A 13826-nucleotide genomic window follows, 5' to 3' on the forward strand; every position below is an offset into this window, starting at 1 on the left:
TAGGAAAAGGGGAGGTGCAACGAGACCTGGGTGTCATTATACACCAGTCATTGAAAGTGGGCATGCAGGTACAGCAGGCGGTGAAAAAGGCGAATGGTATGCTGGCATTTATAGCGAGAGGATTTGAGTACAGGAGCAGGGAGGTACTACTGCAGTTGTACAAGGCCTTGGTGAGACCACACCTGGAGTATTGTGTGCAGTTTTGGTCCCCTAATCTGAGGAAAGACATCTTTGCCATAGAGGGAGTACAAAGAAGGTTCACCAGATTGATTCCTGGGATGGCAGGACTTTCATATGAAGAAAGACTGGATGAACTGGGCTTGTACTCGTTGGAATTTAGAAGATTGAGGGGGGATCTGATTGAAACGTATAAGATCCTAAAGGGATTGGACAGGCTAGATGCAGGAAGATTGTTCCCGATGTTGGGGAAGTCCAGAACGAGGGGTCACAGTTGAGGATAGAGGGGAAGCCTTTTAGGACCGAGATTAGGAAAAACTTCTTCACACAGAGAGTGGTGAATCTGTGGAATTCTCTGCCACAGCAAACTGTTGAGGCCAGTTCATTGGCTATGTTTAAGAGGGAGTTAGATATGGCCCTTGTGGCTACGGGGGTCAGGGGGTATGGAGGGAAGGCTGGGGCGGGGTTCTGAGTTGGATGATCAGCCATGATCATAATAAATGGCGGTGCAGGCTCGAAGGGCCGAATGGCCTACTCCTGCACCTATTTTCTATGTTTCTATATGGAGAGTAAAAGAGAGTTGAGGGTAGATATAGGACCCACATAATGACACTGGAGATATTGTAATGAGAGATGCAGAGATGGCAGAGGAACTGAATGTGTATTTTGCATCAGTCTTCACAGTGGAAGACATCTGCAGTATACCAGACATTCTAGAGTGTCAGGGAAGTGGAGTTTGTGCAGTGAAAATTACGACTGAGAAGGTGCTCAGGAAACTTATTGGTTGACTGGGTGGATAAATCTCCCGGACCTGATGGAATGCACCCACGGGTTCTGAATGAAGTAGCTAGAGAGCTTGCAGAGGCATTAACGATGATCTTTCAAGAATCAATCGATTCTGGCTTTGTACTGGATGAGTGGAAAATTGCAAATGTTTCTCTGCTATTTTAAAAGGGTGGGAGGCAGCAGAAGGGAAATTGTTGACCTGTTAGCCTGACATCGGTGGTTGGGAAGTTGTTGGAATCGATTGTTAGGGATGAGATTATGGAGTACCTGGAGGCACATGACAAGATAGACCAAAGCCTGCATGGGTTCCTGAAAGGAGAGTCCTGTCTGACAAACCTACTGCAATTCTTTGAGGAAATTACAAGCAGGGTAGACAAAGGAGATGCAGTAGACGTGGTGCAGTTGGATTTTCAGAAGGCCTTTGACGAGGTGCCGCACATGAGGCTGCTTAGCAAGATAAGAGCCCATGGAATTACAGGGAAGTTACTAGCATGGGTGGAGCATTGGCTGGTCGGCAGAAAACGGAGAGTGGGAATAAAGGGATCCTATTCTGGGTGGCTGCCAGTTACTAGTGGAGTTCCGCAGATGTTGGTGTTGGGACCGCTGCTTTTTACGATGTATGTTAATGATTTGGACTACGGTATTGATGGATTTGTGGCTAAATTTACCGATAATACCAAGACAGGTGGAGGAGCAGGTAGTGTTGAGGAAACAGAGAGCCTGCAGAGAGACTTGGATAGTTTAGGGGAATGGGCAAAGAAGTGGCAAATGAAATACAATGTTGGAGAGTGTATGTACATGCACTTTGGTAGAACAAATAAACGGGCAGATTATTATTTCGATGGGGAGAGAATTCAAAATGCAGAGATGAAAAGGGACTTTGGAGTCCCGGTGCAAGATGCCCTAAAGGTTAACCTCCAGGTTGAGTCGGTTGTGAAGAAGGCGAATGCATTGTTGGCGTTAATTTCTAAAGGTATAGAATATAAGAGCAGGAATGTGATGTTGAGGCTCTATAAGGCACTCGTGAGACCACACTTGGAGTATTGTGTGCAGTTTTGGGCTCCTTATTTTAGAAAGGACATATATTAGAGAGGGTTCCGAGAAGATTCACAAGAATGATTCCAGGAATGAAAGGGTTACTGTATGAGGAATGTCTGGCAGCTCTTGGACTGTATTCCTTGGAGTTCAGGAGAATGAGGGCGGATCTCATTGAAACATTCTGAATGTTAAAAGGCCTGAACAGATTAGATATGGCAAAGTTATTTCCCGTGGTAGAGGGTTCTAAGACAAGAGGGCGTGACTTCAGGATTGAAGGACGTCCTTTTAGAACAGAGATGCGGAGAAATTACTTTAGTCAGAAGGTGGTAAATCTGTGGAATTTGTTGCCACGAGAAGCTGTGGAGGCCAAGCCGTTGGATGTACTTAAGGCAGGGATAGATAGGTTCTTGATTAGCCAGGACATCAAAGGGTATGGGAGAAGGCAGGGGAGTGGGGATGACTGGAAGAATTGGATCAGCCCATGATTGAATGGCAGAACAGGCTCGAAGGGCCAAATGGCCTACTTCTGCTCCTATATCTTATGGTCTTATGGTCTTAAGTGGGATTGAAGGGAATTGTACCAATTAGTCTTAATGTATTTATTGTTTAACAAAACAAAACCTTCAGTCCTGATGAAGGGTCTCGGCCTGAAACGTCGACTGCACCTCTTCCTACAGATGCTGCCTGGCCTGCTGCGTTCACCAGCAACTTTGATGTGTGTTATTTATATGAGATTACTTTTCTTTGCTGGTTATATGGAATCCATTTAGACAGCATTGATTTACTGGTTTATATTTGTAAGTTAAAATGAATTGGAATATCCAGAGTCAGAATAGTCATACGGACAGAAGCAGGCCTTTCAGTCCATTGTATACATGGCAACAATCAGGAAGTCTTCCATGCTAAACACACGTACCAGCTCCTGGTCCATAGCCTTATATTTGTTGGCAATTTAATTACTCATCCAGATACTTAAATGTCATGAGTGCCTTTCAATACTCTCCAGGCTGAAACCACACTTACAATGAAAAAACTTCTTCCTTAGAATCCTCCTCATTATTCACTCACTATAATCCTGTGCCTCTGTTGGGTCACCCTCCCCCATATCCCCCAACCTCCTCTTCTCTGAGGAAAGCAACCCAGACTTTCCAATCCGTTGTTATAAATGAAATGTTACATTCAGGCAACATCCTAGTAAATCTCCTCTACACCCTCTCCAGTGAAATAATGTCCATCCTATTGTGTGGCAACCAGAAATGCATGTGATGGTGTACAAAGATCGTTATCTTTGTACACCCACTGTAGGCTAATCAAAGGGTTTATAAATCTGTACTTCAATATTCAGGCTCTTGTATAATCAGCAACAACTGATGAAGGAAAACCTCCCATCTCCTTCATTTACCAGTTGTGCTGCCATCTTTAGGGATGTGTGGGCTCCTGTGAGTTCTCTGAAAGTGTATCACCTCTCACTTGGTGAAATTAAATTCCATTTGCCCTTGTAAAATGGTCTGAACAACAACTGAACCTCTTGACCATGACTGCATGCTTTGAGTTGCTGCCATATGATTGGCTGATTAGATACTTGCATTAATTAAGAGAGCACTCAGTGTATAGTTCAGAGCTATAGTCAGCAGTGTCACCAATTGTTGTGTGATCTTCAAAATTACTAATTTAATCACTTCAACCAAGCAGTTAATGCCTATGAAAAACTTTAAGAGCCTGTTGTCAATCTCAGTGGTACACCACTGGTCACAAGCTTCCAATCACATAAGCAATCGTCCTCCGTCGCCCTCTATTACCAACCTGACCTTTAGATCCTTTTTGCCAACTTGCCATGGATCCCATGTTCTGTAACAGTTTTGGACCTTGTCAAACACCTTTCTGAAGTCTGGGTAGTTTGTTGGACAGATAGATTGTTCCTACCATTCTCTGTAAGGAGTTTGCACGTTCTCCCTGTGACCACATAGGTTTCCTCCGGGTGCTCCGATTTAGAACATAGAACATAGAATAGTACAGCACAGTACAGGCCCTTCGGCCCACATTGTGCTGACCTTCAAACCCTGCCTCCCATATAACCCCCTACCTTAAGTTCCTCCATATACATGTCCAGTAGTCTCTTAAACTTCACTAGTGTATCTGCCTCCACCACTGACTCAGGCAGTGCATTCCACGCACCAACCAACCTCTGAGTAAAAAACCTTCCTCTAATATCCCCCTTGAACTTCCCACCCCTTACCTTAAAGCCATGTCCTCTTGTATTGAGCAGTGGTGCCCTGGGGAAGAGGCGCTGGCTATCCACTCTATCTATTCCTCTTAATATCTTGTACACCTCTATCATGTCTCCTCTCATCCTCCTTCTCTCCAAAGAGTAAAGCCCTAGCTCCCTTAATCTCTGATCATAATGCATACTCTCTAAACCAGGCAGCATCCTGGTAAATCTCCTCTGTACCCTTTCCAATGCTTCCACATCCTTCCTATACTGAGGTGACCAGAACTGGACACAGTACTCCAAGTGTGACCTAACCAGAGTTTTATAGAGCTGCATCATTACATCGCAACTCTTAAACTCTATCCCTCGACTTATGAAAGCTAACACCCCATAAGCTTTCTTAACTACCCTATCCACCTGTGAGGCAACTTTCAGGGATCTGTAGGCATGTACCCACAGATCCCTCTGCTCCTCCACACTACCAAGTATCCTGCCATTTACTTTGTACTCTGCCTTGGAGTTTGTCCTTCCAAAGTGTACCACCTCACACTTCTCCGGGTTGAACTTCATCTGCCACTTCTCAGCCCACTTCTGCATCCTATAAATGTCTCTCTGCAATCTTTGACAATCCTCTACACTATCTACAACACCACCAACCTTTGTGTCATCTGCAAACTTGCCAACCCACCCTTCTACCCCCACATCCAGGTCGTTAATAAAAATCATGAAAAGTAAAGGTCCCAGAACAGATCCTTGTGGGACACCACTAGTCACAATCCTCCAATCTGAATGTACTCCCTCCACCACGACTCTCTGCCTTCTGCAGGCAAGCCAATTCTGAATCCACCTGGCCAAACTTCCCTGGATCCCATGCCTTCTAACTTTCTGAATAAGCCTACCGTGTGGAACCTTGTCAAATGCCTTACTAAAATCCATATAGATCACATCCACTGCACTACCCTCATCTATATGCCTGGTCACCTCCTCAGAGAACTCTTATCAGGCTTGTTAGACATGATCTGCCCTCACAAAGCCATGCTGACTGTCCCTGATCAGACCATAATTCTCTAAATGCCCAGAGATCCTATCTCTAAGAATCTTTTCCAACAGCTTTCCCACCACAGACATAAGTTTGAGGATAAAGGGGAAGCCTTTTAGGACCGAGATTAGGAAAAACTTCTTCACACAGAGAGTGGTGAATCTGTGGAATTCTCTGCCACAGGAAACAGTTGAGGCCAGTTCATTGGCGATATTTAAGAAGGAGTTAGATATGGCCCTTGTGGCTAAAGGGATCAGGGGGTATGGAGAGAAGGCAGGTACAGGGTTCTGAGTTGGATGATCAGCCATGATCATACTGAATGGCGGTGCAGGCTCGAAGGGCCGAATGGCCTACTCCTGCACCTATTTTCTATGTTTCTATGCTCACTGGCCTATAATTACCCGGACTACCCCTACTAGCTTTTTTGAACAAGGGGACAACATTCACCTCCCTCCAATCCTCCGGTACCGTCCCCATGGACAACGAGGAGATAAAGATCCTAGCCAGAGGCTCAGCAATCTCTTCCCTCGCCTCGTGGAGCAGCCTGGGGGATATTCTGTCAGGGATATTTCCTGCTACATTCCAAAGACATACCAGTTGGTAGATTAATTGGTCACTGTAAATTGTCCCGTGACTAGGCTAGGATGCTGGGAGGGCCTATTCCACACTGTATCTGAATAAATTTTAAAAATAAATAATATCGAAATATCAGATGAGGATCACTGATGTTGGGTTGGAGGTGTGTACTGTAGCTCCAGTTGAGCACTCAGCTATACCTGATGTATTTATAACTGAGGTGGATATCCAAGATTGTTTTTTATTATTCTTCAGTACACAAGTGTAAAGGAAAATGAAATGATTGTTACTCTGAACCCAATGCCATATTAAAAAAAACACAATAAACATAAAGAACACAAGACAAAAAACACAGTAGATAGATACATGGATGGGAGAGGACTGGGTGCAGGTCAATGGGACTAGCGGAATAAAGTTTTGGCACAGACTAGAAGGGCCGAATGGCCTGTTTTCTGTGCTGTAGTGTTCTATGGTTCTAATAAATATAAATATATAAGATTAGCTTACGCCAGACATTGTCCTAGTGTCTGAGTCGACTAAGCAAGTGCTGCTGCTGGAGCTGACAGTCCCATGGGAAGATAGCTTGGAAGATGCCTTTGAAGGGAAGCTCTCCAAGTACGCAGGACTGGTCAGCAACTGTCAGCAGGCTGGATGGAGAGCGAGGTGTCTCCCAGTGGAGGTTGGTTGTAGGGGATTCGTAGCCCGTTCTTTAGTTAAAACCTTCAGCATTTTGGGCATCGAGGGAGAGAGGAAGAGGAGAGCCATCCGCAGTACCACCGATGCGGCAGAGAGGGCCTCAAGATGGCTGTGGCTCAAAAGAGGGGAGCCATGGAGTCATAGGTAGCTAGCCATCTGGACACAAGCTGGGGTCTGATCAGCCCCGGCTGGGTCACCTGGAGGAGGTTGTATGATGTTGAAAGACCCGAAACACCCGATGATTCCAGGAACATCACTGAAGATGTGTCCAGAAGCATCAAGAGATGTATGTACACAACATACATGGACATGTAAAAACTCCTGTCCGCTGCAGTGCAGTTTCCGTACCACAGAGTGATGGTTGTGTTTAGAGTCTCATCTGTTGAAGGTCAAAGTTCAAAATAAATTTATCAAAGTTACATATATGTCACCTTTACTACCCTGAGATTCATTTCTTGTGGGCATTCCCAGTAAATGCAAAACATAGTAGAATCAATGAAAAACAGATGGGGAAATGACAAATGTTCAAAAGAAGACAAACTGCAAAAACCAAAAAATAAACTAGTAAGAATAATAAATGATTAATAAATAATATTAACATGGTTGTAGAGACCTTGAAAGTGAATCTGTAGATTGTGGAATCAATTCAGTGTTGAAGTGAATGAAGTTATCCACACTGGTTCAAGAGCCTGATGGTTGAAGGGTAATTCCTGAACCTGGTGGTGTGGAACCTAAGACTCCTGTGCCTCCTTCCCGATGGCAGCAGAGAGAAGCGAGATGGTAGGCGTCCTTGATAATGGATTCTGTTTTCCTTTGGCTGCGCTCCATGTAGGTGTGTTCAGTGGTTGCAAGTATTTGCGTACATAGATGAGCTCCCTTCTGCCTCTTCAGAAAGTAAATAAGTTGGGGAGCTTTCTTGACTGTGGAGGATGTGTTCTGGGCCATGAGAGGTTTTGCAAGATGTGCTCACCTTCTGAAAATTTGTTTTGCAGATGGTTCACAACCTCCAAGATGAAAGTTGCTTTATAATCAGCACAGTGAAAGGTAATTGTTTTCTTAAGCAGCTTGTAAATGTAGCCTAATGTTAAGCAGACTGATACTATATATTTTTTTTATTTTACAGCTGAAAATATGGAAGGCTACCATGTGATTCTGAAGTAATTTGCCCCATTGAGCTGGACTACATTTTTGCATATAGAAGCTATCTTTATTATGACAAAGGACTTTGTGCAAATCCATGTAAATGTTAGAATCTGACTTCACTGTACAAAATGTTTCATATTGAAAACACAGCCTGACTGTTCAGTTACCTTACTGTGAGTTTGAAACTTCTGGAAGTATCACTGCCACCATCCGCACCCTCTCTACGTTTCAGAATGCAATGAGTTCGAGGGTGGGCCTGAAGTCCAGAAATTGTGGTTCAAAGTGGTCTTTATAAATAACGAAGAGGAAAATGGCCAGTAGATACAGTTTTGCACAATAATTGTCTCATTTGAAGCATTTATGCTTCCTCTTACCTGTCTGGTTTCTCGATTATTGGTTTTGAAATTTATGTTGAAATATGCTGTTATTTTAAAATGTTTTGCCTTTCTTTGTGCTGTAATGTATTATTGCCTTTGCTAGTTTGCCCAGCTGAAACTGTATTTGCAAGATCATATAGTTGAGGTGCTAATCTGCAGGGGAGACAGATATTCTGATTTCAATTCCGTGTGGCAGCTTGCACATCCCCCCCCCCCCCCCCACCGCCACTTCCCGGGCTTCCTTTAGCTCGTGACCTTATTAACAACTGAGGCAGCAGCTTTGTTGTAAGCCTGACCTGGGTTCTGCATTTGAACATTTATTAGTGTTTCAGTTCAACGTCAGATCTTTTACCTGTAGATAGGCAGCAGTTGTGAGAAAAACAACAGCTTCTTGTTTTGTTAATGGCCCACAACCGCTTGTAGATCCAAGAGGGCAGGCGTTTCTGTATTTAAACATAATAAATTTTAAAAAGTCCATAATCACATCCTATGCTTTTGAAAGCAGAAATTAATGTAATTGTCCTATAATTGATTTAAATCATAATTGTGCCTCTGTGACCAAATCTCACTGCACTGATATGTTAATAAAGTATTGTTTGCTTACTTTCAAAAATGTTGAGGGATTATAATTATCACTTGGCATTCGAGCGTTTTCAGGTCAAGCATTATGAATAGAAATCAAATTGACTCAGCATCGCTGCCCACTTCAATTCGGCAGTTAGAATTTTTTTTACAATAAAGCACTATAGTGTCTTTAGGTGTGGAATTTCAAATTTCATTTTATTTATTGGTGTCCTGGTGCAAAAAGAACAGCCATAGGTATTGTTTCACTTAATTTATGATTACAATAAGCACCAGCAACTTTGTCTTTTTTTTTCTTGATTTAGAGATCTTATTCTGAGATATGCATAAATTCAACTTGCCTCTAATAAAGTTTAATTTTTTTGCAAATAACTCTGAGAAAGTGTTGTGTTGAAATTAATGTGATGATGTTTATGAATCTTGCACTCAATACAGTGGTCCCCTAGCAGTCTGCTTCAGCTATACATGGCCCTTGTGGGCCTGTTCTTGCCAATGGCTGACGTTGTGGTATTAGCACCATCGCCAGCAGTCTCTTGATCATCTCGGAAAAGTGCTGGACGATGGAGCTCATTTTCATGGTCTGCAGGGCAACGATGATCACTACACTCTCTGAATGCTTCTGGATCATATCATCAGTTACTCGCAGCAGGCACTGACACGACCATCGACACTGCCTCCGTAAAATTCTCAAAATTTACATACACTAGCAGGACAAGTGAATCAGTGTTCACATCCTCTCCAAGGTCAGTGCGCCATTAATCGAGGCCCTAATTATAGTCTGTTCAAAGTAAATTTATTATCACAGTACGTATATGCCAACAGCTACTACCTTGCAGGCATTTACAGGAAACTAAACAGTAAAATTTATGAAAAAACTATACTTAAAGACAGGCGAACAACCAATGTGCTAAGAAAAATTTTGCAAATTTTTTTAATAAAACAATATGAGGTGAACAGAGAAATTAATTCAAGGATGTCAAAGCATCCTTTAACATGTATAAAGGATCCTATTAAGACACACACACATCTGGATAACTTTTTTGGAATTGAGGAAATGTTTGAAAAGGCGTGCCGGCAGGCTTTCTTGGATAGCTAATAGTTGGTTTGAGTGGCCTTTATAGATCCCATATTCTTTGAGGTTGTGCTGAGGAAACAAAAAATTATAGAATATTACATCCAAAATAAAATGCAGTGGCTGACTGGCAAGAATCAGCTTAGTTGTGCTTTAGTTTGATTTAGGGTAAAGGTGGGATGTACAAAGACCAGAGGGGAGAGCACAGCGAAAGAGCAAAAGAGATTGCATGATAGATGGAGGCAGAAGAGACTGTGGGTACTGGAATCTGGACCAACAAAAGAACAAACTGCTGGAGGAACTCAGTATGTCCAGCATAGCCTTTAGAGCAGAGGTTCCCAACCTGGAATCCAAGGACCCCTTGGATAATGGTAGTGGTCATAGCATTATCTCCTGCTTCAGAGACAAGACCCAATCAATTAAGATTTCAATTATAGAGGGAACATCTGCAATATGAAAAGGGGAGAAGGTGAGACAGGAGCTGGTGGAACCAGGTGAGGGGTGAAGCTTCTATGTTCACTTTCACTACCACATTTCCCCCCACCCCCAGAAGGCAAAGAATGACCAAAATCCTTTGCAGTTAAGACATGAAAAATGTCCTGAAGTCATAGATGCAATCACAAGGAAAGAACGCCAGCGGCTAATTTCTTAGGAGACTAAGAAGGTTTGACTTGTAACGATGTACAGTTGAAAGTATCCTGACTGGCTGCATAATGGTCTGGTATGGCAATTCAAACATACAGGAATGTAAGCAGCTGCCAAGAATAGTGGATTTGGTCAAAACAACATGGACGCATCTCTCCCCACCATCGGTAGTTTCTACAAGAGGTGTGGCCTTAAGAAGGTAATATCCATCGTCAAAGAACCCCACTATGTGGGCCACTGCTACTGTGAGGCAGGAGGTACAGAAGCTTGAAGTCTCGCCACCAGGTTCAGGAACAGATACTTACATTCAACCATATGGTTCGTAAACTAACCGGCACAACTCTAATCACCAGATCAACACTGTGACGACGTTGATGCTCTCCGTCTGTGATGCTGCTGCAAGTAAGTTTTTCATTGCACCTGTGCACACATGGACGGTTTTTTGCAGATGACAATTAACTTGACTTTGACCCTGGGAGAATGTTAGACCAAACCCATAGTTGGGAGCCAGCAAATGAAGGCTGATAGCAGAAATAATTGTTCTACTGTTTCATACACAGTCAATAATATTATTACAACAAGTGATTTGGCAACCAGACTGAGATTAAAGGCAAAGCAACAGTCCAGTTGATGGCAGTCAAAAGATCAGAAGCAGTGACTACAGATTGAAAAAGAAAAACCACCTTAAGTACATAAAGAAATTTTTTATGGTCAGAGATCAACCCTACTCTTTTTCCTTGCAAGTAGAAAGCTGGTAGTTAACAAGGTGCAGAATAAATACTTCCCAAAAGATGCATCAGTCAAAACCTGGAATTTAATCACCAAGGCCTTGAGCACTGCTGATAAATGTACTTTTCACAACGTCCTTCATTTTACTTTAATTTCGAAAAATTTCCTTGCAACGTTCAGAGGTACAACGAAAACAACTGAGAAATTTGCACTCAGTGGCCACTTCCTAGACCTAATAAAGAGGCTGACTGAGTGTGTGTTCAGATCCAAGTTTGATTGTCATTCAACCATCGGTGAATGCCTATTAATACAGCCAAATGAAAGTGTTACATAAACAGCATTATGTTTGGTCTGCTGCTGTAGCCCATCCACTTCAAGGTTCAACATGTCGTGCATTCAGAGATGCTCTTCTGCACACCACTGATGTAATGCGTGGGTATTTGAGTTACTGTCGCCTTCCTGTCAGCTTGAACCAGTTTGGCTATTTTCCTCTGACCTCCCAAACATTAAGGCATTTTTGCCCACAGAAGTGCCATTCACTAGACGTTTTTTCTTGTACCATTCTCTGTAAACGCTAGAGACTTGTGTGTGAAAACCCCAGGAGATCAGCAGTTTCTGAGATACTCAAACCATCCTGTCTGGCACCAACAATCATTCCACGGTCAAAGTCACTTAGATCCTATTTCTTCCCCATTCTAATGCCTGGTCTGAACAACAACTGAACCTCTTGACCATGTCAACATGCTTTTATGCACTGAGTTGCTGCCACGTTAGATATTTGTTTAATGAGCGGGTGTACCTAATGGAGCGAGCACTGAGTGTATAGTTGGGAACTATGGTCCTGAAAAAGCCCTTCTGGCTCGAGTGACATGTTGAATATTAAATGTAGCAGGAGGCATACCAACCAATAATCCAACCATAATCCAACCATCATCCAACCAATAATCCAACCATCATCCAACCAATAATCCAACCATCATCCAACCAATAATCCAGCCATCATCCAACCAATAATCCTGCCATCATCCAACCAATAATCCAACCATCATCCAACCAATAATCCAGCCATCATCCAACCAATAATCCTGCCATCATCCAACCAATAATCCAGCCATCATCCAACCAATAATCCAACCATCATCCAACCAATAATCCAACCATCATCCAACCAATAATCCTGCCATCATCCAACCAATAATCCTGCCATCATCCAACCAATAATCCAGCCATCATCCAACCAATAATCCTGCCATCATCCAACCAATAATCCAACCATCATCCAACCAATAATCCTACCATCATCCCACCATCATCCAACCAATAATCCTACCATCATCCAACCAATAATCCTACCATCATCCAACCAATAATCCAACCATCATCCAACCACTAATCCAACCATCATCCAACCAATAATCCAACCATCATCCAACCAATAATCCTGCCATCATCCAACCAATAATCCTGCCATCATCCAACCAATAATCCAGCCATCATCCAACCAATAATCCACCCATCATCCAACCAATAATCCTACCATCATCCAACCAATAATCCAACCATCATCCAACCAATAATCCTACCATCATCCAACCAATAATCCAACCATCATCCAACCAATAATCCAACCATCATCCAACCAATAATCCAACCATCATCCAACCAATAATCCTGCCATCATCCAACCAATAATCCACCCATCATCCAACCAATAATCCAACCATCATCCAACCAATAATCCTACCATCATCCAACCAATAATCCAACCATCATCCAACCAATAATCCAGCCATCATCCAACCAATAATCCTGCCATCATCCAACCAATAATCCTGCCATCATCCAACCAATAATCCAGCCATCATCCAACCAATAATCCAACCATCATCCAACCAATAATCCAACCATCATCCAACCAATAATCCTGCCATCATCCAACCAATAATCCAGCCATCATCCAACCAATAATCCTACCATCATCCAACCAATAATCCTACCATCATCCAACAATCATCCAACCAATAATCCAACCAATAATCCTACCATCATCCAACCATCATCCAACCAATAATCCAACCATCATCCAACCAATAATCCTACCATCATCCAACCAATAATCCAACCATCATCCAACCAATAATCCAGCCATCATCCAACCAATAATCCTGCCATCATCCAACCAATAATCCTGCCATCATCCAACCAATAATCCAGCCATCATCCAACCAATAATCCAACCATCATCCAACCAATAATCCAACCATCATCCAACCAATAATCCTGCCATCATCCAACCAATAATCCTGCCATCATCCAACCAATAATCCAGCCATCATCCAACCAATAATCCTACCATCATCCAACCAATAATCCAACCATCATCCAACCAATAATCCTACCATCATCCCACCATCATCCAACCAATAATCCTACCATCATCCAACCAATAATCCTACCATCATCCAACCAATAATCCAACCATCATCCAACCACTAATCCAACCATCATCCAACCAATAATCCAACCATCATCCAACCAATAATCCTGCCATCATCCAACCAATAATCCTGCCATCATCCAACCAATAATCCAGCCATCATCCAACCAATAATCCTACCATCATCCAACCAATAATCCAACCATCATCTAACCAATAATCCTACCATCATCCAACCAATAATCCAACCATCATCCAACCAACAATCCAACCATCATCCAACTAATAATCCTACCATCATCCAACCAATAATCCTACCA

At 42.7% G+C, this 13826-nt stretch overlaps 1 protein-coding gene and 1 long non-coding RNA gene across 5 annotated transcripts in view; one reads left to right on the forward strand and one right to left on the reverse strand.

The window, feature by feature from the left end:
• Positions 1 to 8989, forward strand: part of LOC134356070 (upstream-binding protein 1-like) — a 146880-nt gene extending 137891 nt beyond the window's left edge. For 2 of the 4 annotated variants that reach the window (XM_063066637.1, XM_063066627.1), the window contains exons 16-17: positions 7514 to 7565; positions 7645 to 8989. In XM_063066637.1, coding sequence (XP_062922707.1) covers positions 7514 to 7565; positions 7645 to 7682 — 90 coding nt within the window. In that variant the 3' untranslated portion in view covers positions 7683 to 8989. The remainder of the gene's footprint in view (positions 1 to 7513; positions 7566 to 7644) is intronic. The other 2 variants (XM_063066616.1, XM_063066641.1) reach the window with 1 other exon arrangement.
• A 443-nt stretch (positions 8990 to 9432) lies between these two features.
• The window catches only part of LOC134343610 (uncharacterized), a 45785-nt gene continuing 41391 nt past the window's right edge, over positions 9433 to 13826 (reverse strand). The window contains exon 3 of the long non-coding RNA XR_010017288.1: positions 9433 to 9767. This is a non-coding gene — a long non-coding RNA (uncharacterized LOC134343610). The remainder of the gene's footprint in view (positions 9768 to 13826) is intronic.

Source organism: Mobula hypostoma, chromosome 1, assembly GCF_963921235.1.
Source record: "Mobula hypostoma chromosome 1, sMobHyp1.1, whole genome shotgun sequence".
Lineage (NCBI taxonomy): Eukaryota > Metazoa > Chordata > Chondrichthyes > Myliobatiformes > Myliobatidae > Mobula > Mobula hypostoma.